Here is a 27157-nt window from a genome sequence, read left to right as displayed (position 1 = left end):
TAGAACAATCTGACTGTACAGACGTTAGAAATCTTGCGAAAGTGCAGATTGCAATACCAACTAAGTCTCAGTTGGACTAAGAAACAAACAAAAACAGCAAAACTTCAAACTTTCTGAGTTACCTGAATTACACGTAGATCACTACGAAGTATGACTCCATGAACGTAATATCTTACTTTCCAAACAAAAAATCTCAATGAAGTTTCTACCCAAGATGTGCGAAGCTGCGATTGAGATGAAGACGGATTGACCCCGTTTTGCCTCTAATTCCTAGTGTGATCAATGATTCAATCATCCCGAGGACAGCCTTTTTGGCCAAAACTATTAGACACCGTAACGCAAAGTTAACCAACGGAAGAAACGTTCCAATTCGGGATATTTCTCTCCATGAATATCTTTTTCCACCAGACCGATCCCTGGATTTTTCATGAACTCCTCCAAAAGGTATCTTGGTGGAACCCTCTCTATGAATAAGCAGTCCAGGACTGCAAGTGCATGGCAGCATAAAATCCCAGTATTCTCAAACCCCTTGCAGCTACACTTCACCAACCCCTTATTTGCTTCTGCAAGAACTATATGAGATCTAGAGTGCCTAGGCTTTCTTACTTCACACACAAAACACAGCCCCATATCATCAAAAGTCTGGTGGATAAACATAACAAATAGGTGCTCCGACTTCTTGTATTCTTCGCGAAACATGGAAAAGACATTCGATGTGTAGATATCCCTTGTAAACCTCAACAGAGGGGCATCAACATGGCATCTGGACTGCTTGTGCTTTCTTGCCTCACCATCATAAATTAGCTCTCCATCACTAATAGTGTCACGGACGGTTTCAACAGATAGATATTCTGATCTCTTAAAAGTTTCTTGAGACATAGGAAAGATGTTTGCCAGATAAACGTCCCCTGCGTGCCTCAATGGAGGGATACTAACACGCTTAGTATACATGTCCAACTCGTCCTTAGAACCCGATTTCTTAATGCTTCCAGCACCCATCAACCTACACATTCAGAAATGAAAAGGATCAATAGAAATCTAATGGTAGATAAAGAATGGACAACACTAATGACTAGAAATAGTAACAGAAATCCAAAGCCGTTTCTTTGGTCAACAGAGAATGCATAAACAGATAATAACCTCTTCTGATTCAGAGTCTAACAATTACTTAAAACAGTACCGGCCACATCCATTCACCAAGGTAAATGCGTGTCTTTTAGTATCATGATAAGATACAAAACATTTCAAGGTAAGTCCATCTGGCCTTTCAAATCATGCCAGACCTAATAGTTGTTGCCAACAGGCTTGAAGCGCAATGGCACTTCCTCACCTCTTACCAGATGGAAGGTGACTCAGGTAAGGGTTTGATTTTCACTAGGAGCGCGAGTGCTTGGTATGGTGGTTGATGCCCTTTGGGCTTGCCCCACCCGTATGCCGCTTAGCGGTACCCCTTCCCCATCCCCTTAGGAGTAGAGTAGACATCTATCGGTGGGAAAAAGAAGAAGAAGTTGTTTCTGCAACACTAAGCAATCAACTGTCAACAGTAGCTACTTGTGAAGCAACAAATAACAAATAAGGGAGATGTTTTTAATTAATCCAGAATAAACCTAGTAAAGCATACTAGATCATAAAGTTAAAGAATACATAGAAACCTATCAATGACGAAATAGGAGAAAAAGAAAAGATTTCATTTTGAATAGTTCAAGAACCCTTGAGTCTTAGCCATTCAATAAGATTTACTAATTTGGCTACTTTTTTTTTTTTTGAAACTGTTATGATTTGTTAACAAATGCTCTTAAGGCAACTGTCAACAAGACCATCATACAATGGTATACAAGCATACATAGCTGTTAAGGTATTAGACTTCAAAGTCCTGGAACCACCAACAGATTTTACAACACCACTTAATTGATATGATATTAATGCATTGAGCCCAATTAAAGAACAGGTAAACAGAATAACTGCTGCGAGGAGAAACCAGTTGTGATTGATTTTTGTTCACGCATGGATTGCAGCTGCAGCTGTAAACTATGAACATATGAGGAATAAATAATATATAAAAGGAAGATGGAACAGGAAAAACATGTAACCACAAGTACATTGATAAATTGACAAATTTATGTTTTACAAGATAAAAAACACTTACTGATTGCCTTTTTTCGTCTGCCACTTTAATATATGAGGATTGGGAATCTTCTCAATGCGCAAGCATCCAAGAACTGTTATCGCGTGACAGCATAAGATTCCGACTAAATCGAAGTACTTGCAACTACAATTTATTATTCCATCAAGTGGCAGTGCAGTAACAGTGTGTTCTCTAAACTTGTGCCCAGTCTTCTGAAGTGTGTATTCAAAGATTAACCCTCTTTCATCATGGTCCTCATTGCTCACGTCAACATCTAGAGTTTTTGACTTCTTGTATTCATTTTCAAATATGAAGAAATTAGTTGATGCATAAACTTCCCTTGCATGCCTCAGCAAAGAACCATAGCCAGGTTCGTCATCTGTGTCATCATCGTATTCTGATTCTGTTGTATCCACTGACCTTCAATGAGAAAAAGGAAACTCATTAAAGCACTTAGTCATGCAGCAATAAGAAAACAATGATAACTTGATAAGAAACCAATGTTTAATAAAAATGCAGTAATAGGAAGTCATTTGACAAACCAATGATGGGGGTGATAAAATGAAGTACATCAGAGAGAGAGAGAGAGAGAGAGAGAGAGAGATGCATGCAATATGAAAGAATGGGCTGAATGGCAATGTTGACACCAAATAACCACCCCTATCTATAAGCTAACATCAGACTGCCTTCCATTATTTGATGACTTCCCAGTTCCCACTTCCCGGTATTACCACCTGCTTGACAAGCAAAAATTCAAATAATAATTTAGCCAGATCATGCATAACCGTTATTCATAGCTCCGTTCATAATTTCTTTTAGGGGATTCGCAATGCACGTGTATCACTATATCAAGAGAGATAGAGATACACACAGTTTTAGTACTCCATCAAGTGGGATATAGAAGGGGTAGATTGCACAAAGTGGCACAACCTCGAGATTCATAAGCTAACCCGTGGGCCAGGGAGCTGCTGTACACAATTTAAGATATGGCTAACTAATATATAAGTACATAACACAAAGTGATGGTGTGTATATATGGTCATGGAATAAACTCGGTTTTGCAGACAATGGGATAAACATAAAACACTAGTTGTGCGTAATATCACAGAAATAAGGCATAAATAAACTGAGCAAAAAAAATACACAGAACAGTGTAGGAAAATCAAAATTGCCATGGCCCAGCATGAAATAGACAATTATGCTATTTCTTTTCCATTTCTGAAAAGAAAAATTAGCCATGCTTTTATTGTGATGTTCAGCAGTCTACTAAGAGTGCAGCTAACTAGTGAAGTACACTATAGAATGAGCGGCCAAATCTCCGGAAAAACAAATGAAGAGAAAGAAATGTTCCCTATCATAGTATCATGCAAAAGCAAAAGGCTCAGATGATCCTCTAATGCATAGATCATTTGTACTACAAAGTAATCGTTTGAGAAATCTGAAAGTGGTTAGTGTTAGAACAGTGTGCAAGACATAAAGGAAAAAGACATGTTACATTTCTATCTCGCCCTCCTCCTCCTCCTCCTCCTCATCTTCGTATTCTTCTCCATCATCTTCTTCATCATAGTCATCTTCCGAGTTCCCATCATCACCATCCTCATCTCCATCGCTACTTCCCCTTTCATCATTTGTCCCATCATCGTCATCATTATCATCATCGGGATCCCCGTCACCATCATCGCTCCCGCCACCTATGGACATGTCGTCGACATCATGATCATCAGAATCACATTTCTCATGAACATCATGACCTTCACTTTTACCAGCATCATCATTTTGAACATCAGGCTCTCTCACTCTGTTAACAATCGGAAACCTCTCATCATTGTGCTTCACTTCTGGCAACAAATCATAAGACAGGGACCCAATCACCAATAGGAGCCAATAAAGGCATTTCTCAGCAACTACGACATTCACAACCACCAGGACTTCCTTCATAGTGCAGAAAATTCTTTCCAAAGCAACAGCATTAGTATAAGAACTCTTTGTCTCCATTGCAGTAGAACTTCAATCACGGAAAAAAAAGGACAAGATATTAGCTCCTCATGACCGAAAATACTAAATTCCAAAGAATTACTAATTCTTTCATCAAACTAAGCGTATTAAACCAGGCACTAATGATTTCATTAAACTGGCCAATTGGGTAGCAAAGCAAAAGACTTTTGTTCTGAAAAGCATTCATGAAGCGTTTGCAAGAGCAAGAATTGGAGCATTCAACTCTTTCATGAAAACTGTAAAATGATATGATCAAGCTGTCAACCAATTTTTTTTGCTTTAATATAAGGAAAAAATGACAGCAAGGTGTCTACGAAGGCCTAAGAGATAAAACGTCGGTTCCAAAACCTAGTTCTTCCATATTCGAAAACTGTACTCATAAGGTTGCTGCTATTTTGAAGTCTCTATGCTATCATTAGAATAAATCCACTTTCTAGTACAACTAAAGTAATAAAGATGGGCTATTTCTGTACAAAATTGTGCTCAATATCGCAAAATCCGACATATATATCAAGTTGATTAATACCCTTCATCTAATTGCTAATAAAATGGAGTGGGGGGAAAAAGACGCCTAAGAAAAGAAACCACATTTCGTTCTCCTTGTTGTTTCGATTTTTACGTCGGCATATACATTAACGTCAATCACAAACGAAGAGAATAGACTGAGGAACAACGCAGATATATATACGGAGAAAAAGCAAATCTAAAAACGCCGTACCAGTGCAACCAGGAATAATCTTCCTTTGGCGAACCGTAACTGGACTTGGTTGGAGAGAGAGAGAGAGAGAGAGAGAGAGAGAGAGAGAATTTCAAGCTAAGGGTTTAGTTATAGGAGAGAGGTGGGCGGGAAAAGTGGGTTGAGCAGAGCGGGAATATGAGAGTCATCTGTGGACTTGGGCCTGGGTCTGTATATATTGGGCTTTTCCACTTCTTTCAATCGAAGTAAAATATTTTTGACCGAAGATTTTTTCCATGTAAAATAATTTTGAGAAAAACAAAAGTTTTGTTTTTATTTTTCGGTGTTTGGTGAATAGTTTTTACACACGAAAAATAACTTACAACCTTTTCAAGCTAAAAACATTTTCAACCATATGAAGTAAAATGTTTAGTGTGGAAAAATATTTTCCTTGTCTTTTGACACAACCAAACAGCAAAAAATAAGTAAAAGGAAAATATTTTATGCTCAAACAAACGGAGCCTACATGTTGAATGAACCAAGACCCAAGACGACAGAAGAAGCCCATGGAGTATGGGTGCATATGCAATTCACGATTCCGGTGATTCTAGAACGAGGTCAATGACTTCTGGTAGCCTAGTGGCTCATGGCTTACTCCCACAGGGTTTGGGCGGCTGGGAAATCATCAGTTCGAGTAGTGCTAACGATGCCCTCTCGTACTTGATTGTCCTATGAAGTCCGATTTTGGTCTACTTTGGTGGGACGGTAGTTTCTATGGCTTGAGGAAGCTCTGTTACTACTTACTATCACTTCTGTTGGTCTTGAGGCACCTCCCCCTAACCCATCGATGGACACCGATTTGCAACCCAAACATGAGTATTTCTCCTACAGCTATGGTTCTACGGCAATTTGAATAGAAACAAAAATCATACTACCTCCTTCCCAACAAGAATATCCAATCCGCAAAATGAAAATTCAAAAATAATGCATGTTTGTTGGAAAAAAACAAACTTTTTGATGCTAGTTAATAGGAGAACTAGTTGTCAAACGGGTTCTCACTTATTCGAAAGACTGGGAATTTTTCTTGACGAAAATTTGCTTTTTAAGTTCTAAGTTCCGCAGGATAAATCTTTTTGGTATGGAGGGAGTATACAATTTTCAGCTCCAAAATTGTTAGTATGCAACAAGCAACTGCCCTACCCCTTCCCGATATCTTGTACCCATCTTTGCGTTTCCTAGTGCTCCCATGCATTGCCAATTGCATTTGTTGTTAACGCGGTAATGAAACAAAGACTCATGTGAGAATTGAAGATCGGGAAAAAAATGACCGACAATGCACGGAAACACTGGTACAGACAAAAATTTGCCTAGAGGACTCCAACTGCCTTAATTACAAGCACTTGAATTATCTAGGGGGAAAAACACTCTGAATAGCCCATTGAGATAACAATTGCATCAGCAATCCCCATGAACAAGACAAATGCCGATTTTAGAACAATCTGACAGCATGGACGTTGGAAATCTTTCAAAAGAGCGGACTGTAATACTACTAGTTCTCAGTTCAAAAAGAAAACAGAATACTACAAGTTCTCGGTTGAACGAAGATACGATTCACCCACTTCGTATCTCAGAAAAGAAATAAACAAAAACAGCGTAACTTCAAATTTTCTGAGTTCATCAGTCACCTGTTTTACTAGATCATCACTACAAGGTATGAGTTCGTGAATGCAATATCTTTCTTTCCGATCTCAGAAGTTACCAACCAAAAACAATCTCAATGAAGTTTCTACCCAAGATGTACGAAACTGTGATGGAGATGAAGACCGATTGGCCACGTTTTGCCTCTAATTCCTTGCCATTCCAATTCATAAGAGTGCGATCATGATTCAATCATTGCTGAGGACAGCCTCTTTGATTAAGATTATCAAACACCGTAATGCAAAGTTACCCAACGTACAAAACGTACCAGTTCGGGATATTTCTCTCCATGAATATCTTTTTCCACCAGACCGGTCCCTGGATTTTTCATGAACTCCTTCGAAATGTATCTTGGTGGGACCTTCTCTATGAATAAGCAGTCCAAGACTGCAAGCGCATGGCAGCATAAAATCCCGGTATTCCCAAACCTGTTGCAGCTACAATACACAGTCCCCCTATTTGCTTCTGCTTGAACTCTATGGGATCTAGAGTGCCTAGGCTTTCTTACTTGACACACAAAATGTAGCCCCATATCACTAAACGTCTCGTGGATAAACCTGACACGCAGAAGCTCCGACTTCTTGAAACACGGAGAAGACATTTGATGTGTAAATATCCCTTGTATGCCTCAACAGAGGGGCATCAACCTGATATCTGGAGTTACTGCGCTTTCTTGCTTCACCATCATAAATTAACTCTCGATCACCAAAAGTCTCACAAACGGTTTCAACAGATAGATATTCTGATCTCTTAAAAGTTTCTTGAGAAATACGAAAGAAGTTTCCCAGATAAATGACTCCTGCAGGCCTCAATAGAGGGGTACAAACACTCTTAGTAAGCATGTCCAAGTCGTCCTTAGAACCTGATTTCTTAACGCTGCAGGCACCCATCAACCTACACGTTCAGAAAAGAACAAGATCATAGAAATATAATGGTAGATATAGATTCGACATGACCAGCATCAGTTATGAAAAGTCAAAGCCATTCCTTTGGCCAGAAGAGAAGCATTAAGTGACATTACAAGGTATATTAGCAAATGGATGGTAACCATTTCTGATTCAGAGTCTAAGAATTACTGAGTCCACTGTTGGCCATGTCCATTCATCAACGTGAGTGTATTTTAGTAGCACAATGCTAAGTATATTCCACTTGTAGACTTGTAGTACCATGATAAGATACAAAACATTTCAAAGCAATCCCATCTGGTCTTTAAGATCATGCCAGCCTTAATAGATAGCTGTTGTTTTGGCAACACTAAACCATCAACTGCGAACAATAGCTTCTCGTGAACCAACAATAAGCAAATAAAGGAGAGTTGTTCAGAATAATTACGGCTAAATTGCTCTTAATTAATCGGGAATGAACCTAGTAAAGCAATACTAAATGATGAAAAAAGTCTTGTGGAGCATACAGCTGAAAAATAAATAAGAATACTATCCAATGACGAAATAGGAGAAACGAAAAATGATTTCCTTTTTTGAATAGTTCAAGAACCCTTGAGTCTGAGCCATTCAATGAGATTTACGAATCGAAATTTGGCTATTCTAGCCCTTAAGGTACACGTCAACATGACAAAACTAAAACAATAGTTTTTCTTGGCACTGGTTAAAAAAATAGTTTACATTGTACGTTTTACAAGCATACATAACTGTTGAGGAATTAGGCATCAAAGTCATGGAGCCACCAACAGTCAACAGAGATGATATCCATGGATTGAGCCCAATCAAAGAACAGGGAAAATAAACCAGAATTTTGATGTAAAAAACAGTTGTGATTGATTTTTATTCACACACAAAGGGGAAACTGATACAAGCATTTCAACAGAGTCAAAGAACGGAAAGAAATCATATAGCTAGGGAAACCAATAAAAACGTTTATGAAACATACTGTACAACTCAGCTTCATTGATCAACAAGATTCAGGACAGAATGTCAACCACATAGAGAAAACCAGAGAAAATGAGTACATATAAAGAAGATCGCAGATACAGGGTTTCAGCACCTGTTTCCTGTCGAAAACTGTGAAGCCTCATTTAGTAACCTGTATATATCTTGCCAACCTGAGCAGTACCGGTGCCACAAATACACATAAGAGGATACAATCTAGTACAAAAACATAGTAGGGTACGATTGCAGAAGACTCTCTAAACTTTGAATGTACTCGGAAAAGTATTGAAATTGAAGATGGAACAGGGAAATTAAAACATGTTACTTGAAGTACATTGACAGATGCACTAATTTATGTTTTACAGGATTTGAAAACTTACCGATTGCCATTTTTTGTCTGCCACTTCATTAGAAGATGATCGGGAATCTTCTCAATGCGCAAGCATCCAAGGACTTTTATTCCGTGGCAGCACAAGATTCCAACTAAATCGAAGAACTTGCAACTACAATTTCTTATTCCTTCAAGTGGCATTGCAGTAACAGTGTATTCTCTGAATTTATGGCCCATCTTTTGAATTTTGTGTTCAATGATAAACCCCCTTCTATCATCCTCCTCCGTGCTGACGTCAACATCCAGCGTTTTTGACTTCTTGTATTCATTTTCAAACATGTACTCGAAACTAGGTGATGCATAAACTTCCCTTGCATGCCTCAGCAAAGAACCACAGCCAGGTTCGTTATCATGAGTGTCATCATCATACTCCGAATCAGTTGTATCCACTGACCTTCAATGAGAACCAAAAAAAAAACTCATTAAACCACTCAGTCATGCTGTAATAAGAAGTCGCTTGACAAACAATTATGGGGGTGACAAAATGGAAGTATAGTATTGACTAGTGAGACTCTAGAGATAGCAGGAAAGGGAAATACTTTGATGTCTACCCTCCAAAAGGAGACACCATAGCACACTGAAAAAAACTCATTAAACCACTCAGTCATGCTGTAATAAGAAGTCGTTTGACAAACCAATTATGGGGGTGACAAAATGGAAGTATAGTATTGACTAGTGAGACTCTATAGAGCAGGAAAGGGAAATACTTCGGTGTCTACCCTCCAAAAGGAGACACAATAGCACAACGGAAAAAACTCATTAAACCACTCAGTCATGCTGTAATAAGAAGTCGTTTGACAAACCAATTATGGGGGTGACAAAATGGAAGTATAGTATTGACTAGTGAGACTCTAGAGATAGGAGGAAAGGGAAATACTTCGGTGTCTACCCTCCAAAAGGAGACACCATAGCACACCGGTTATGCCTCGCAAAGGTTTTTTGTTATGCCTTCGAGTGGTTATGTTATGCCATTTTTCTAATAATGGCATAACACTTGTTATGTTATGCCATTTTTAAGAAGTGTTATGCCTTCGAGTGGTTTGTTATGCCATTTTTGAAAAAGTGTTATGAGTCTTATGACCTAATATAATAATAAGTTGATGCTATGGTGTCCCCGGTCATTTTGAGGACACCGTAACTTTTGGCATAATTTTACCATTGGGAGCATAACTAAAATCAATTACAAGTATAACAAAACCCAACCAAAGCATAACCAAATAATATCCAAAAAACCAACCAAGGCGTAACTAAACCCAACCAAGGCATAACAAATAAGTTATGCCTTGCTATGGTTTTGGTTATGCTTTGCTATGGTTCTGTTATGCTTGTAATAGATTTTGGTTATACTCATAATGATTTTGTTATGCCAAAAGTTACGGTGTTCCCAAAATGACTGGGGACACCGAAGTCATTCCCTAATAATAATAAAAAAGGTTAATGCCTCTGATCCACAGAATGGCATAACATGTAATGCCATTTAATGATTTTGGTTATGATGCAAATGGTTTTGTTATACCAAAATTTACGGTGTCTCCAAAATGACCGGAGACACTAAAGCACTTCCCCGCAGGAAATAACTGTATGCATGACAGAATGGGCTGCATCGAAATACATCACCATTATTCATGGCTTAGATAACAATTCCTATTAGGGGATTGATATTGAACATGTATCGACTATATCAAGACAGACAAAAATATGCTCAGTTTTTAGGACTCCATTAATTGGGCTGTGGAAGGGATCGATCGCCAGATTAAAGTGGCAGTCCTTGGACTCTAACTGACAACTTTGGGATTCATAAGCTAACCCATGAACCAGTGGCCCCCTGTACACAATTAGAGATATAGCTAACTAGTAAATCAGTACATAATACGATGGTAGAAAATGACGGTGCATAAGCATAAAACACCTGTTGTGGAAAATATCACAGAATATAAAATAAAGCTTAAGCTAATTGAGAGAAATAAACCCAAAATAGTGTAGGAAACAAAGATAATATATACCCGATATTCAAGGCCGGCCCAAGGATTTTTAGTGCCCAAGGCCTGATAAAAAAAAGTGTGCCCTTAAAGAGTTAATACTTAACATTTTTACAACAACAATCACAATACGAGAAAGCCAAACCAATATAAAGTTATACTAATTATTACATACGAACACAAAATACAAAGTCTCCATATAGACAAATACATATTATCTCAAGAACACATGAGTATTACTTGAATATTACTCGTGTTACATTTCTAGAAGTAAAAGTATTAATTAAATTGGGCATTTGGGCTTATGAGACGGTGGGTTGGGCTAACTCATTACCTCCAATTGGACATTTTTTTTATTCTATTGGACTTAAAAAGAGCCCTACTCAAATTCAAGTAGTAAAAATATTGGAGTGCCCCTAAAATATGGGATTCTTGAGATGCCTAAGGCCCAGGCCTCTTGGGCCGGCACTGCCGATATTGTCATGGCTAGCATGAAATAGACATTGATGCCATTCGAAAAATTAGTCAGCTTTTTGTTGTGATGTTCTATTGTCTACCAAGAGTCCAGCTAACTAGTGAGTTCACTAAGAATGAGTGTTCAGATCTCCGGAAAGAAAGAAAATGCTCCCTATCACGCATTTACTAAACGCTCAGATGATCCTTTTTTTCTGATCTATGTTCCAAGTAATTGAGACATAAGACTCGGTTTGGTTTGGTTTGCTCAGACGATCCTTCAGGGCAAAGATCAAGTGTACTAAAAATACTCATACTAGAAAACTGAAATTGGTTAGCGTTCATATAGTATGCAACGTAAAGGAAAAAAGATATCTACATTTCTATCCCCTCCTCCTCCTCCTCGACGCCATCATCAACCGAAACGATAATTTTGCTCACAAGGTAACTGTTGCTTTATTTTGGGATGGCCTCGTTCTATTAATGTTTTTATTTTTTAAATACTTATTTTTTATTTTACGAGACATGTCATTTTCTCACAATACATTATCTTTAATTCAAAAATAAGTACTTATTTTAGTTAGTGGAACACACCCGAAGTACTTAATATTTACTCAAGAAATCACAAAAGGATTATTTAGGCCACAACTTTGGTTTAGTGGGACTGAGGAGCCTATATATGCTTCCGATCGATCGTGGCGTTGCTATCACCTTAATTAACAAAAATAACTCAAAGGTGCTAGGCGTGCTACTCCTAAAAAAGTGAGGCAAAAAGTCTGGGAAATTAGAAAAAAAAATTCGTAGTTGGTTATGGACACTGACACTTGTTTTGGTCCTTTATGACACTTTAACAAACATGTTTTTTGAATGCTAATATATGAAGGGGACGAATCCCAACAAATGAGAAAGAAATTTGGATGCTTTTTCTATTGTCCGTTAATTTGTGATTTGCAACTTTTTTGAAGGAATGCTTGGCTATTTAATTTGTTGGAATCCACATGCATTTTATTGCGCCATCAAACTTTCCCACCTTTCACTCACCTTTCACTCAATGTGTGTGCATGGCTTTACCGGCGGCCTCAACTAATTTTTAGATAGATACTATGTATAATATCTCGACCAATATGTAGTAAGTTAGTATCAGTATCGTGTTTTGTCTTTGATCCTCTCGATGAAGGAGAATTGCAAAATTGACCATATTCTCATGCAGGGACAAAGCCATAATTTTTGGTTAGCGGGGTCAAATAAGATTGATGTGCAAGATATTTTTTTTTCTATTTACTAATTTAAGCAATAACTATATTCAGATGTTAGTTATATCTATATACACTAAAAAGTCTAAGTTTGCTTTATAAGTGGTCCCAAAGGGACCAGTTATATTTTGGAAACAATGACTAAATTTTGCCTCATTTCTCTCTTTCTAATACTATCAATTCTTGAAAGGAACAAAAATGTATGTGGTGTCTATTCATTTGAAGCAAATTGGGGCAATTTACAAATTTTTATGGGTCAAAATAGCAATTGACTGCAAACTATCAAATGTTCTAGTGATCAAAATCAAAGTGCCTAGCTCCATGCCTCCGCCCTTGTTTTCATGTTCATACCATGATAGATGAGATTCTATGTATATACTTTTTGGTTAATATAGTTACTAGAATTAATTTCTTAATCCTATCATAAATTCTGGATTTGCCACTGCTTACGAAGCATTTTCCTTGATAGTAATAATAATAGGGCAAATTTTCGTAGTCATCTCTGTAGTTTTACGGTTGTCTCACTTTCGTCCCTCTAGTTTCAAAGTGCTCCAATTTCGTCCCTGTAGTTTGTTTTACGTTCCAAATTGGTAAAATCGTTAACACCGTTAACGAAACTAACAGAAAAAAAAAATAAGTGCTCCAATTTTCAATCCGTTTGAACCGGCAAATATCTTATTTTTCTGATCATTTTATCTTAAAATGGTTATAATGGATTTTTGGCTCTAAGGCCTTTCAATGAGCACCCTAAGAGAGCCCTGAAACTAAATAAGGAGTCTTCGTGTGTTCGTTGAAAGGCCTTAGAGCCAAAAATTCATTACGATCATTTAGGATAAAATGATCAAAAAAATAAGATCTTCGCACCGGTTCAAACGGATTGAAAATTGGAACACTTAATTTTTTTTTCCGTTAGTTTCGTTAACGGTGTTAACGATTTTACCAATTTGAAACGTAAAACAAACTACAGGGACGAAATTAGAGCACTTTGAAACTAGATGGACGAAAGTGAGACAACCGTAAAACTACAGGGATGACTACGAAAATTTGCCCATAATAATATTATGAAGGCTTTTGCTCTGTTTGGACTTTGTGGAAAGTGAGCGAAGAGAAAGAAAAATAATTAACAAGGAAAATGGGAGAAAAGGAAGGGAAATTTTTACTATCCTTGGAACTCTTTAAAGCCATTTTCTCTCGTTTTTCCTCTCAAACCAAATAAAGGAAGAGATAATTTTAAACTTTCTCTTTCTTTTCCTCCTTCTCACATGTTCCAAACAAAGCATATATTCGTCTTTAGAATAGGACTCAACCGTGGTCCAGGTTCTTCAAGTGTTCCAAAGGTCTACGGCATCTACGTATGCACCCGACCAAATCTTGAATATTAACGATGATAAATTAGTCCAACACTAATCATAAGGTACAGTTTTTCTAATCCCACTTAAGGAAAAATCAAAATTTATCTATGTATATATACCATGAAAAGAAAAAGAGAAAAAAGACTGTTTTTGACAGGGAAAATTGCAGACGTTGAGTGCATGTATGGTGGCTGCCAGCTGATGATAAGCACCCACCCCTCTCATGCATGGCCCATGAAAAGATAATTGGTTCTGCTTATTTTAAATATATATAGTGTTGCACGTACATATTTTTCTTGGGTCCTTATCGTTTCAGTAAGATTTTACTTTCGCACTCATCGTTTTAGTTTTGTCAATTTGAACCTTGCACGGTTGCACCTCTGCTTATATTTAAATGTAGCCTGTCCATCTTCGTTCAATAAACATTAATCTTTAATAAAAACATTATGGATATCTTACGATCGAATTTCATTCACAATGTTATGAATTAAAATCGATTCTGTATGGTACATATATACTGCGTATGTATTGTAGCATTTTCACCTACAAAATGAAAGTTGCTGCCAAGCACCTTCCTGCCATGCGGGTGCCGAGCGGCATTTGGTCGTTCATCTTGGCACAGACGACTTGAATTTAATCTGAGCTCATACGGATCTGAATCGTCTATTGCTCGATTTAGATCCGAGACATCGATTGCCGAGATGAATGACCAAATCGGCCACTCGGCACCCGCTCGGCAGGAGGAGCTCGGCAGCATCCATCCCCACCAGGAAAGTTTAGGGCTTAAATTGATGACATCATTAAAAGTAGAAAGACTAATGATCCTTTCTTTTTGTTTATTAGTCTTTGTAGTAGTCTTTGTCTTTGTCTTATGATAAGCAAGTGGAAATTAAAGCTGAGACGTGGGAGAATTGAATACGTGCCGTTGCTTTTCAAGTTCCCTTTCACTTGGGAAAAACATGCAATAATATATTTAAAGTGGTGAAAGTTGGACTCAAAGTCTAACCTACCAATTTGGAGTTTTCTTTGATTCTTCTGATCACATCACAAAGTCATTGATTCTAGGTCATGAAAACTACGTCCAACCTAACTTTAATTAGTGACTTATATGTCTGGATTAGCACCAGCTAGCCTTTCTGCATCAGATTTCCTTTTCAGATTGCGATATCCTTCCTTCGTAAAGCTACTTCATCTTTTAATTGCTCTTTTAGGGCACATAACATGAGATAGTTGCACTTTAATTTCTTTTCTTTTTTTTTTTTTCAAATAATTCGTCTTTGTGTATTTATTTTGACGATTTTCTTTTACATATATATCCTCGCTGGGTTGAGAATATACGGTGATCGACTAATTTTGTGCCCTAAGTTTGCCTATAAATCACACATGCACAAATCATACAGAATACAAGGAATTAAAATGGTTCAGCAATTGAATACATCCACGGAAGAAGAGAAATTAATTAACTTCAATATATATGGTGGGTAGATAAAAATGGACGAGGATGAGACACTTGGCTCACTCTACTCAACTCACTCCACTTTCTCTCTTCTACATCCCTCAACTCTCTCTCTCTCTCTCTCTCTCTCTCCACCGCCACTCCTAAAACCTCTTCAATCCTCGTGAATTCATCTATGCTCTCCGACAACTTCCAGAAGACCTCGTGGAACATGAGGCAAGCCAGGACAAATGGAGGTGGACAAATAATAGTACTTCGACGGCTAGTTTTTGATTAAAAAGTCAATTTTTTTTCGTGTTTATTTAATTTTTTTCGCATTTATTAGTTTTGCGTCAAACTTTAGTGACTTATTGACTCATCTCGTTGGGAGTAATCGAAAAAGTATCGAAACTCATAATTTTTTTCAAAAAGATAATAAAAAGAAATAAAAAAGTTTTTGACTTATTTTTGTCTTTATTTAAAAAATTATGGGTTTCGATTATAATTTTTTACTTTTCTGATTTTTCTCGTCGAGACGAATCAATAGTCATAAAAGTTTAACGCAAAACTAACAAATGCTAACTTTTTTTTTAAATAAAGTCATAAAAAAGAAGCCAATTCTACTTTTTAATTCAAAATCACCCTGCATAATAGATTTAGCCACAATTAGAAAGATGTAGCGAACACTAGTGGCTGATCTGAATTTTTTTTGTTGGGGTTGTCACAATTGAGTAACTTTCAATCAGTTTTATATAAAATCACATATAAGAAAATTAAAAAAATAAGTTTAGTTTTTTATCCATTACTCGCACCAATATAAATTAGAAATTCATCTTTTCTTTGAACAACGATGACTTTGTGTTAGACAATACACTATGCTTATTATGTTTTTGTGTAATCTCTCTCTCTCTCTCTCTCTCTCTCTCTCTCTCTCTCTCTCTCTCTCATTCCTCGACGGATGGGTTTAACCAGACCTAGCACAACTGAGGACGCTTATGGGAGGAAAACCAGGGGCGGAGGCACATGGGTACAAGAAAGGGCGGCCAACCCCACTTGCTGCCAAAGTTCCCTTGGTATAGGTATAATTTTTACTCCATTTTTATTAATTTGACCTCAAATTTTCATAGGAATAGATATAATTTAGCTATTTTAACCCCACAAAAAATCTCTAAATTATCCGAACTTGTTTTAAGTGCATAGAAATTCCAAACGTTCTCTTCTTTTCGAGAGTTGATAGTGCTAGAAATGAGACTATCATGTATTATTTTTTAAATATAATAAGTCTTTTGGGGCCAATTATGAGGCAAAAATGAATTATTAGTGCATATCGATCTTATAATTAACCTTTTAATTTAGTTATTTTTGGACTTGTGACTAGAAAAAATATATTGCATATGAATCTAATTTTTGACCCCACTAACCAAAATTTCTGTCTCCGTCCCCGAGGAAAACTACACGATAAGCACGCTTATGGGAGGAAAACTTGACGGGCACAAAGTAATTAACTTCAAACGTCAAATTCTAATCCACAATGTTGGCGGAAAACTCAGAATTTCATGGCAATTTTTCTTGGTCTAAATTACTACATACGTAATATAGCAAGTACTCAAGATTATGACGAACTGTTCCAAACAACTCACTAAGCAATCTAATCAGCACGATCATATCACCTTGATCACTACTCTTCCACCGGGCCTATAGAAAGATTTTTTAGATTTAGATTGATCTCAATTAATTCATTCTTCAAAAACTCATTCTTCAAAATGCGCACTGAATTATATCGGGGAAGCAATGTAATGAATACCGTACCGGCCAGAGTACAAGTTTTTTTTTTTGCAATGGTATGTACCGGAGCTGGTAAAATACAAGCTGGTACTATTTATGCCATTAGTGTTGTTTTTCCACAACAAAATATCTACCATTATATGTATATTTATCTAAAAAATTGTTATATCCTACCATCTTGGATCAACAGGTACCTGGTGCAGTATTGGCCGGTACCAATCGATATTTCAACCGAAACAAAATTACGTTCTAGAATATCCTACGATATGGGATTCACCGAAACACAATCACCTATGAAATTAGAGAGAATAAGTTCCGTCCGGATCAACCGGACTAGGGGGCTGTCCGGACAGCCCTGTGTGGGCCCCCTTAACGCGTTTTTTTGGGAAAATCCAAATCGTGCATCTTGTAGGGCCCACAAAATAATGTATTTATGCAAAAAATTAGCTTGTTCAGACATCGATAGGTACATCAAAAGTTGAGTTTTTACACGGAAAAATGGACGACCATGAACAGTTTAACTTTAAAAACAGTTGACAGATCACGGTCGACCATTTTTTCATGTATAAACTCAACTTTTGACATACCTATTGATGTTCGGACAAATTGATTTTTTTGTGTAGATATATTATTTTGCGGATCCTACAAAATGCACGGTTTGAATTTTCCAAAAAAGCGCGCGAAGGGGGCCCACACGGGGGCTGTCCGGACAGCCCCCTTGTCCAGTTGATCCGGAAAGAACTTTTTCTCATGAAATTAATGAACCCTTATTTTCTGATATTTCATTTTACCATTTTATGTTTTTAGTACTTCCACTGATGACTAAATAACAATTGTAGTTGGATAAGGGCCTCTTTGTTTTTTGTTTTTTTATAAGCAACAAAATTTTATTAGAAACTCGACAAAGAGTATATCGAGACAAGACTAAATATGAACCACATAAATTGGGGTACCATAAGAGGCCTGCGAGGAAAAAAAAAAATACAATCAATAAAGATTGAAAGAACCCAAAATTACAGTGGCCCAAAGTACCAAATCAGAAAACTCATCCTGAAAATCCCAAGATAATCATGATCACCACTTCAGACAAGTCCTATCCCAGAGCAAGTTGTATAAATTGGATAAGGGTCTCATAGTCACAGTTGTACAAATTTTGTGTGTATATTGGTACCAATAATTTTCAAGGATTAATTAGGTGATTACTCCACCAGTAGTACCCGCGAACAAGAAGAAGAGAAAAACCTCCCCTAGTTGGGTTATATGATTCTGTTCAATCCCTTTCCCCTTTCTGGGGGCCTCAGACTCAGACACCCATTAATTTCCTCGGAAAATTTTAGTAGAAATTAACAAGTTGACAAATATAGTGCAGTAATTTGTTTTGTTTTCATGAGTCCTATGATTTATAGATTATTCATGCATAACCATGTAATTTATTTCTGATATATCGAAGCCAAATATACCTTTCAACAACTCTAAAAAGTTGCAATGTTGTTTTGCTTATAGTGCTTTGAAGCGAAGTCCCACATAATTGGTGTCCGAAAGTGATGGGAAGTACGTAAACACGAGGAAACCCTAACTTTGATGCTAGCTTTCGGGGTTGAACTTTATTTAAGATCGATAATGTATAGCTAGCCGCCGTACTGACAACAAATGTATCGTATGTGTTCCTACAAATGCGGTTATCTATGTATACCCACGTAATTGTGTAAACCAGCACCTCTTCACCTTATGTGCGTGGCTTTATACACTATGATATGAACTAGATTAATTGTAGACCGATGTCACAAACAAACCAATGGAATGCTGAGTTTTGGGTACGTTCCATGTTTTGGTTTCTTGTTAATTCTTGGTTATATAATTAGCCTTGTGCTAAGTCTCAAAAGGTTTAACTCGTATTTGATGTATCCTTATCGAATTCTATCAATAAAATTTTTTTTTCCGAAAAAAAAAAACCGACCATCTTACAAACTTGGATTTTAATTAGCTTTTTTGGTTGGAGTGCAATTCTAGAAATTGACCCTCTTTTTGTGGTTAATTGTTTCCATTCAAACTTCCACTTCGATCCCATGAGCTTTATCTTTATTAATTTATTTTTGTTGGAGGCATGCAGCTGGTTCTTTTCCTTTAATAAACTAATTTGTTTATTCCCACCCTAAAAATATTAGCTTTTGAGCACCCTTTATTGTATTTTTTAATTAATGACGACAACGAAAACTACGTTACGTGAACCGTTTTTTGGGCCACAAGAGGCTGAGATAAGTGGGATATTACGGCCTTATGGGTTCCACGGCCAAAAGTCCTCCCAGAAAGGAAAAGTCGCACATTTGTATGACGATAAGTGCAAAGATTACATGTATTTATAATTTTATATACTTCGTATATGTATACGTATTTCTATATATATTTAGAGGGAGGGAGGGAGAGAGAGAAGCCGACCACAGATCATTAAGATCATGCCCCAAAAGGATTAAGATGCAAAATGTAAAGTCAGTGGCGGAGTTAGGAATCTGGGGTAGTGGGGTTAGAAACGTACTTGATGTTATTCGAATTTGCTAATTAATACTATTTGAATATTGTTATTGCCAGAAAATGATTAGTTGTTGACGGCCTTTTGGGAAGCGTTAATATGCAACAAATATCTCGATATTTTTGGACGTCTAAGTGCAGAAGTTAGCAAATGTGTATTCATACTTGGCACTAATCAATTTTCATTAGAAATTTTTTTTTTGTTCGGCAATTTTCATTAGATTTGTGGGGTCAAATTCCAAATATAGCGAAATTTTGTTTAGATTAATGGGCTAATGTGGAAGTCGATGGGGTTAAGTGACCTCACTCGACAACATGTAGCTCCGCCCATGTGTAAACTACATTTTTTTAATGTCAACAATGACAACAAACATCATTGTCGAGTACAGCCAATCCCATGTTATCTGTGAAAGGGACATGTATCTTTTGTTCATGAACTTCTATGTATCCAACCATTTCACGCTTAATTAGCTTCTTTTGTTTTGCTCTTTCCCCCCCCCCCCCCCCAAAAAAAAATAAAAAATAAAAAATCATGTGTTGCTTCCAACTCATTTCTTTGTCACCGTTTTTTGTTTTCTTTTTACCATATTCATTTTTGTAGCCGTCGACGGCCAGATCCTAGCGTCGTATGTGTTATGACTCAAGTCCGTCTTGACATAACACATGTTGATATCCGATTGTGATACCTTGCGTTATTTGGTCTTTCTAAGCCCTTCTTATCCAGCTTCGTTAGTTAGGGAAATGATGATCACTACATGCTGGTTAACCCTCTTACCTTTTTATTCTCTGAAAAATTTGAACTTTTCTATTTCTTCTCAAGTAGGTAGTGGACTAGGCCACGTCTTTCAACAAAAGTTTTATCATCTAGCTATTCATTTTATCATCCCACACCTTTCTCTCTCTATATATATCACTTCTTCTCCACCTCTCTTTATCACTTCTCTTGCGCGCATAGCTCAAAATATTTCTCCTCCTCTCTCCTTGTCTCTCCATTTGTCTTGCATTGTGATCCTTTTTTTTTTGAGTGTGTGTGTGAGACAGCACCAATGGCTTGCTTAAAGCTGGTTAGTTGACTCTCTCTCTCTCTCTCTCTCTCTCTCTCTCTCTCTCTCTCGTTAGGCACGTAGATACAAAGATGGTCATCTTTCATTCGTTTTGTATTTCTTCCAATTATAGGCTCATGAATCATTGATACAATTTGATTTTTTTTTCTTTCTCAAAACTGAATATAGTAGCTGCTGAATTGTGAATAGAAAACCATGCATGCAGTGATGCACGGTCCAAGTGAACTCCGTATTAGGATTAATGTTTTATCCGTCCTCATCATTAGATGGTTTAAGACTAATGATGCAAGCATGCATGGGACCATTTTAATAATTGTTTTAAAATCGGTTTAAAAGGTATTTTAATTCTCGAAATATTTGGATTATCACCTTAATTGGAGACTGAGGTTGCCTGTGACTCTATGAGGGCCATTCCGGGCCATGTTTGATGTTTGGTTCGGTGAGTTGGTAACACGTGCCAATATTTACACTGATTAGACATGGTAGGGGCATGAACATATTCACAAATTCACTAACATACATATTCCGTATGTTTGATCATGTAACTACTGATGTTCGATCAGGTAAATATCCACAAGTGGCGTTGAGTGTTTGATTAGTGCATCATAATTGTCACCATATTGCAGCTCTTATGAACTTTTGAAGATTGCAGAAATTTGTGGAATTTTTTTCCAGGAACTTCATTAATTTTGGTAATATCGGCACCATGTAACTTGAATTTTGTTTATAGAACATATCAAGAATCTAAATATATTCAATTTCTTCCAGGCGATCATTGACATGAAGAAAAACATCAAGGAAGAAGAGACTAGCACACTTGATGGGACCGTTGATCGACATGGTCGCCCTGCAATCCGACGGAGAACTGGAACATGGTTTGCTGGAATTCTAATACTAGGTAAGTCCATGTTGATTACGCATATATGACTAACTATCGAATCAGCGGTTAAAGTAATTAAGCTAACTGTCTCACATAATTTAGAGGTTTTCTTGAGTCCGCTCTCTATCCATAGGCAATAACTCTGTTTCTTTGATTGAATGAATGATGAATCAGTTAACCAAGGGCTTGCTACACTGGCATTCTTTGGGGTTGGTGTCAACTTGGTGCTGTTTCTTACAAGAGTGATTGGCCAAGACAATGCTGAGGCTGCAAATAGTGTTAGCAAATGGACTGGCACTGTCTACATCTTCTCCCTCCTTGGTGCTTTCCTTAGTGACTCGTACTGGGGACGATACAAAACTTGTGCCATTTTTCAGGCCATCTTTGTCGTTGTAAGTTTTATCGCAAAATCAATTTTTTCATCGTGTTCCGCTTCTCTTCGTTAGACAGATATTCGGTTGGAAAAGTAGTTGTTTCAGATTCGTGTAGATCTAGCCAGTTAATCATTTCTTTGATTCCCATTATTTTATCTTGGACCCTCTCCGGTGGCGGACCCATGAATTTGACATAGTGGGGGCACCAATTTTTTTTGTAACCGTAATATATGAGTTACAATTAAGCATATTTACTTCAAAATAATTTTAGCATTCATGATAAATTAACAATTTTTAAGTATATAATTTTAATAATTAGCTACTTGGGCAAATTTGTGTACCTTGACTAAATGCATTAAAATAACATTATCATATGTTCATCGTCTATTTTTCTATTACTAACTTTGCTATTACAGTTTTTGGGACAAAAAGTATACAAATGTAACGTGGGGGTAAACTCGAACCCACGAATAATATAAAAAACAAGATACTCACTACTATTTTCTAGTGCCTTGCAGGAGAGCATGGGGGAGACCACGAACCCACCACCTCTTGTTAGAAGGAGAACACTTTACCACTGCACCAACAGACAACTACTTACATGCATTCAACATAAATAATATATATATATATATATAACCACAAATTTTTTTTTTTAAAGGGCGTGGGGGCATGTGATCCCACGGGCCCTATGGTGGGTCCGCCCCTGATCCTCTCCGGTCCTTTGATCGTGTGAGAGGAAGGGAGTCCAAGACAGGTAACTAGGGAAGAATGAGATAGGATCCGATGCGGATTTTCACATTACTTACATCTCTGTATTGTAATGAATTACATGTTTGAGTCATTTTGTATTCACATGGGCATATGTTTGATGGCAGGGTTTGGTATCACTATCACTTTCATCCTATATTTTCTTAGTCAAACCTGCTGGTTGTGGGAATGAACAAACTCCATGTGGGTCCCACTCGAGCGCCCAACTCGGACTGTTCTACCTATCAATTTACCTAATTGCCCTTGGAAATGGAGGGTACCAACCCAACATTGCAACATTTGGAGCAGATCAATTTGATGAAGAGGACTCCAAGGAAGGGCACTACAAGGTGGCCTTCTTCAGCTACTTCTACTTGGCCTTGAACCTTGGCTCCCTATTTTCAAACACCATTCTGGTCTATTTTGAAGACAAAGGCATGTGGGCCCTGGGCTTTTGGGCATCTGCTGGGTCTGCCACCTTGGCTCTGGTCTTGTTTCTTGTGGGGACCCCTAGGTACAGGCATTTCACTCCTAGGGGGAATCCTCTCTCTAGATTCTGTCAAGTGGTGGTGGCTGCAGCAAGGAAATGGAAGGTTGAGGTGCCACAAAGTGGAGAGGATCTATTTGAAGTGAGTGGAAAGGAATGTTCAAACAATGGGGGCAGAAAAATTCTCCACACCCATGGATTCAAGTAAGTTCAGCATTATATCAACAAAGATTATTGATTTCTATATAGTGATCCCAAGACTTGTGGAAGTAATCTACACTTGGAAATTTGAAAAAGGAAATTAGACTAAATACTCTGTGGCAACATTGGCAATGGTCCCTGTGTTCCAATCGTATCACTTAAGTACATATATCTTATCTCGGGGACTATATAGAAAGAATTGGGACATGGAGGACCCGAATCATACAATATAGATACTAATCTTGAACTTCACTATATATGTACAGATTCTTGGATAGAGCAGCAATTATCACATCAAAGGAGTGCACTATGCAAGCCAAGGAATGTCACAATCCTTGGAGGATTTGCCCAGTGACACAAGTTGAAGAAGTGAAATGCGTACTTAGACTCCTACCAATTTGGCTCTGCACAATTCTGTATTCAGTAGTCTTCACCCAAATGGCCTCTCTCTTTGTGGAGCAAGGTGCAGCAATGAAAACTAAAATTTCGAGCTTCCACATTCCTCCGGCGAGCATGTCCAGCTTCGACATCCTCAGCGTTGCGGCTTTCATCTTCGTTTACAGGCAAGTTCGAGGATTTCGTTGACTAGACAAGGAAGAGTACATCACGTTAATAAGGACTATGGGTGGAACTTTAAACTTGCTTCCTTTGAGGAATGAAAAAATTCAATTAAGATATAGTTTTAGAATGATAGGACAATTGGATTTGATTTAGTTTAAAGCTGTTGATCAAGGTAGATTGATTTGGTAAAATTTTGCTCCTACTAAACAGATGTTTTGGCTCCACCCTTGTTACAGGCGAGTTCTGGACCCTCTGGTTACCAGACTACGAAAGTCGAGCCCTAGAGGCCTCACCGAGCTTCAAAGAATGGGGATCGGTCTAATCATAGCGATATTGGCTATGGTTGCAGCAGGGACAGTGGAGCATTTCAGGCTAAAACACCCGCAAAAGACTTGCACCAACTGTGATGGTTCGAGTTCCTTGAGCATTTTCTGGCAAGTCCCACAATACGTACTCATTGGAGCATCCGAGGTTTTCATGTACGTCGGGCAGCTGGAGTTCTTCAATGCGCAGGCGCCGGATGGATTGAAGAGCTTCGGGAGTGCACTATGCATGACTTCAATTTCACTGGGGAACTATGTGAGTAGTTTGCTGGTGAGCGTAGTGATGAAGATCTCAACTACAGATGAGATGCCCGGTTGGATCCCGGGCAACCTTAACAGAGGCCATTTGGACAATTTCTACTTCCTCTTGGCAGCCTTGACAACAGCTGATCTTGTGGTCTATGTTATATGCGCAAGATGGTACAAGTATATCAAGTTTGAAGGTATCAATAGTGAAGACAACAATGGAGAATTCAGGGTGTAGCTATTGGGGCTCATACATATGCTTTTGATTGTGAATGAGTGTTAAAAAAAAATAAATGGGGAAGGGAGAGAGAGAGTACTTAGCAATGAAACCTTGCGATGAAACTAGAGAATTGATGCTGTGTTCATGCCTCTACGTTGAGCATGGAGTTGTTGTAAACTAAAGAAAGGGCAATATTAGCCTATGTGTTTGTACATGGAGCTTCTGGTATCACTATCAATAAAACCAATGTTGAATATCCGATTTGTATAAGAAATCTGTCTTATAAACTGGCCCATCGGATGAACTCTTTTCAGGCCGTCTGTTTGTATCTAATCTTAGATTTAAGCAAAATCTTCAATGTCAATACAATCGCAAGACGTGGAGACACTATTATACCATGTTGTGCCTCCACAACATGATTCATCCCAAGCTCAAAATTTGATCCAAACCGTTCATGTTGTAGAGCTCAACCAAAACAATTGTGCAAAAAAATGAAAGTCGTTCAGATATAGCTAATTACATGAGAGAATAAAAAAAAATTGAGGTGCAATCTCATTAATTGTTGTTTACTTTCTTTAAGAACAATGTACTTGTGTCCCTGAGATACCCGACTTGATTCTTTGCGCTCATGTTCTCCTCGATCGTCGATTCCGACATGTGGCATGTGGGGTCACATATGTATCTAAACATTAGTTTAGAACCAATTTTCGGAATGGGAATGAACCCCGTTTTGCAACAACGCTTGCTCCCAATCCCTTGCCATGCCAAGCCTAAAATCATCGTTGCTTCCTGTAGGTGCGGTCAAAAATTGCTAACCCACAACCAAGGAAGACTATTTGACCTCCCAATTACGAGCTGGCACGAGGCAATGGGGCCCGCGGGAAGAGGACCCCTTGGTCAAATCTTCACCCGGAGAAGAATAGTTGACCGCCCAATGAGAAAAGAGCACGTGTGCAAATAAGACATGAGGGTGCCCCTGCGGAAGATCGCCGCGGGAAGAGAAGCTACCGCGGGACCCCCATCGGCCCCGCGGAATGGTACAACGCACCCCCGGAATAGTTCTAGCAACAGGAGACTGTTAAGAGCTCGCGAGTTGCTGGGACCTCGTAATCACAAGAAAGTTACGTCGAAGAGTTCCCGGGGTCCCCTCCTAGCCAAGAGGCAGGGTTCGGAAGGAACCTCATGGAGAACGTGCAATCGCCGCGGGTCGCAACCTTGCTCTAGCGGGAACTGGAGAATTTCTTGTGGTTTGGTGGCTTGGGGTGGAGGTACCGCCGCGGAAATTTGAGCCCCCCCTGCGGATGAGCTTCCACGGGAAGGCGAGTTTATCCAAGGCCTGGAGGTATAGGGGGGACACGTGTTGGGGTCTTATAGGAGCGCTGTTTTGGGCTTGACCTAGGCCCAGGTGTCCTATAAATACCCCTGACATTCCCAACGATGAAGAGGTGGATTTTTCTGGGAGAGAGTGCATGAACACTGAATCTGAGGAAGGAGAACATTCTTCTTCAGAGAGAAGAAGTGACCTCACCCACTCGAACTGAGAAAGAAAAGCCAGACACCCCGCGGAAAACAATAAAGACACGCTGCCTTTGTCTCTTTTGTACCTTCTGCTCCTCCCCTCACCCCTCAAGATTCTTTCCCCATTTCCTTCTACTAATCATCGACCAATCGCACCTCTCCAGCTCACAAATACTCACACGTAAGCACCTCATTACGAACCCTCACCTACACTTCCCAAGCCTATAATTTCTCTTCTCCACTTGTCTGCTGTACTGTTTTGTCTACTCGAAAGGAAATTCGATAACAAAAAAAGGTGAAAATGAAATTCAATATATACATTGATTAGGGGGAAAATTTCAAAAAAGCCCCTGAACTTTCTGACAACTTGCAAAAAAACACCTGGACTTTCACTATTAACAAAAAAACACCTAAACTTAGCATTCCGTTAGCAATTAAACCCCTGCCGTCCAATTCCGTCAATTTTTAACGGATGGAGCTAACGGAAGGTGTTAACTTTTTATTTTTTTACTTTTTACATTCAAAAATTACTCTTAACTCTTTCTTTTTTTATTGGTAAATAAATATGCAATTAAGTTCTTTTTTTTTTTTACAAAGAATAAAGAAAATTTCATCTCCTTAAAACTATTTGTGTAAAGAAAAATTAGGTTTCGAATCGATAATAAGAGATCTAAGACTAAATTTAGTTTTTCAAGTGGGTATGAGAAAAATTGAGATTGGAGAGATCTTCTTGCGTTAAAAATTAATATACTATAAGAGTATGCAACGCTATCGATGTCGATATTGTATTCCTCTATCTTCACCCGTTTCAGACCTATTATCATTTAGCTTATTATCAAGAGTTATTTTTGGAATGGAATTGTTTGGAGAAAACTTAAAAATTTTGATTGACCTATAATTAGCAATTTTACGTCTGTTGAATGTAATTGAAACTTGAGAAAATTTTGACCCCATGAAGTAATAATTCTAGAGTGATCAG

General features: G+C 38.0%; 3 protein-coding genes across 3 annotated transcripts; 1 reads left to right on the top strand and 2 right to left on the bottom strand.

Annotated features, from left to right (window-relative positions):
• Positions 1–187: 187 nt before the first annotated feature.
• LOC131334166 (uncharacterized) lies at positions 188–4952 on the bottom strand. The gene is made up of 4 exons (XM_058369060.1): positions 4839–4952; positions 3621–4130; positions 2147–2545; positions 188–1003 (listed from the first exon to the last, which is right to left on the bottom strand). The coding sequence occupies exons 2-4, from the start codon at positions 4118–4120 to the stop codon at positions 325–327; spliced, it is 1578 nt and encodes a 525-aa protein (XP_058225043.1). The 5' UTR covers positions 4121–4130; positions 4839–4952; the 3' UTR covers positions 188–324.
• Positions 4953–6182: 1230 nt separating this feature from the next.
• LOC131332554 (uncharacterized) lies at positions 6183–20010 on the bottom strand. The gene is made up of 8 exons (XM_058366863.1): positions 19927–20010; positions 18046–18078; positions 16834–16938; positions 10775–10816; positions 10579–10680; positions 9323–9348; positions 8761–9165; positions 6183–7388 (listed from the first exon to the last, which is right to left on the bottom strand). Exons 1-8 carry the CDS (start codon positions 20008–20010, stop codon positions 7031–7033), a joined length of 1155 nt encoding a protein of 384 aa, XP_058222846.1. The 3' UTR covers positions 6183–7030.
• Positions 20011–20472: 462 nt separating this feature from the next.
• LOC131334161 (protein NRT1/ PTR FAMILY 7.3-like) lies at positions 20473–24947 on the top strand. The gene is made up of 6 exons (XM_058369052.1): positions 20473–20618; positions 21387–21516; positions 21673–21890; positions 22751–23313; positions 23577–23873; positions 24108–24947. Exons 1-6 carry the CDS (start codon positions 20601–20603, stop codon positions 24676–24678), a joined length of 1797 nt encoding a protein of 598 aa, XP_058225035.1. The 5' UTR covers positions 20473–20600; the 3' UTR covers positions 24679–24947.
• Positions 24948–27157: the final 2210 nt, after the last annotated feature.

This window comes from Rhododendron vialii, chromosome 7a, assembly GCF_030253575.1.
Source record: "Rhododendron vialii isolate Sample 1 chromosome 7a, ASM3025357v1".
NCBI lineage: Eukaryota > Viridiplantae > Streptophyta > Magnoliopsida > Ericales > Ericaceae > Rhododendron > Rhododendron vialii.
Note: the sequence above shows the minus strand (reverse complement) of the source record. Positions and strands in the feature narration are given on the sequence as shown.

Coding starts and splice junctions, on each gene's coding strand:
- LOC131334166 (XM_058369060.1), bottom strand. CDS start 4,120: ATGGAGACAAAGAGTTCTTATACTAATGCTGTTGCTTTGGAAAGAATT. Junction 2,546..3,620: donor GAGGAGGGCGAGATAGAAAT/GTAACATGTCTT, acceptor TTCTCATTGAAG/GTCAGTGGATACAACAGAAT. Junction 1,004..2,146: donor CAGACGAAAAAAGGCAATCA/GTAAGTGTTTTT, acceptor CTGAATGTGTAG/GTTGATGGGTGCTGGAAGCA.
- LOC131332554 (XM_058366863.1), bottom strand. CDS start 20,010: ATGGTTGGATACATAGAAGTTCATGAACAAAAGATACATGTCCCTTTC. Junction 16,939..18,045: donor ATTTGGTACTTTGGGCCACT/GTAATTTTGGGT, acceptor ATCTTTCTATAG/GCCCGGTGGAAGAGTAGTGA. Junction 7,389..8,760: donor CAGACAAAAAATGGCAATCG/GTAAGTTTTCAA, acceptor CTGAACGTGTAG/GTTGATGGGTGCCTGCAGCG.
- LOC131334161 (XM_058369052.1), top strand. Junction 21,517..21,672: donor TGCTGGAATTCTAATACTAG/GTAAGTCCATGT, acceptor ATGATGAATCAG/TTAACCAAGGGCTTGCTACA. Junction 23,314..23,576: donor CTCCACACCCATGGATTCAA/GTAAGTTCAGCA, acceptor ATATATGTACAG/ATTCTTGGATAGAGCAGCAA.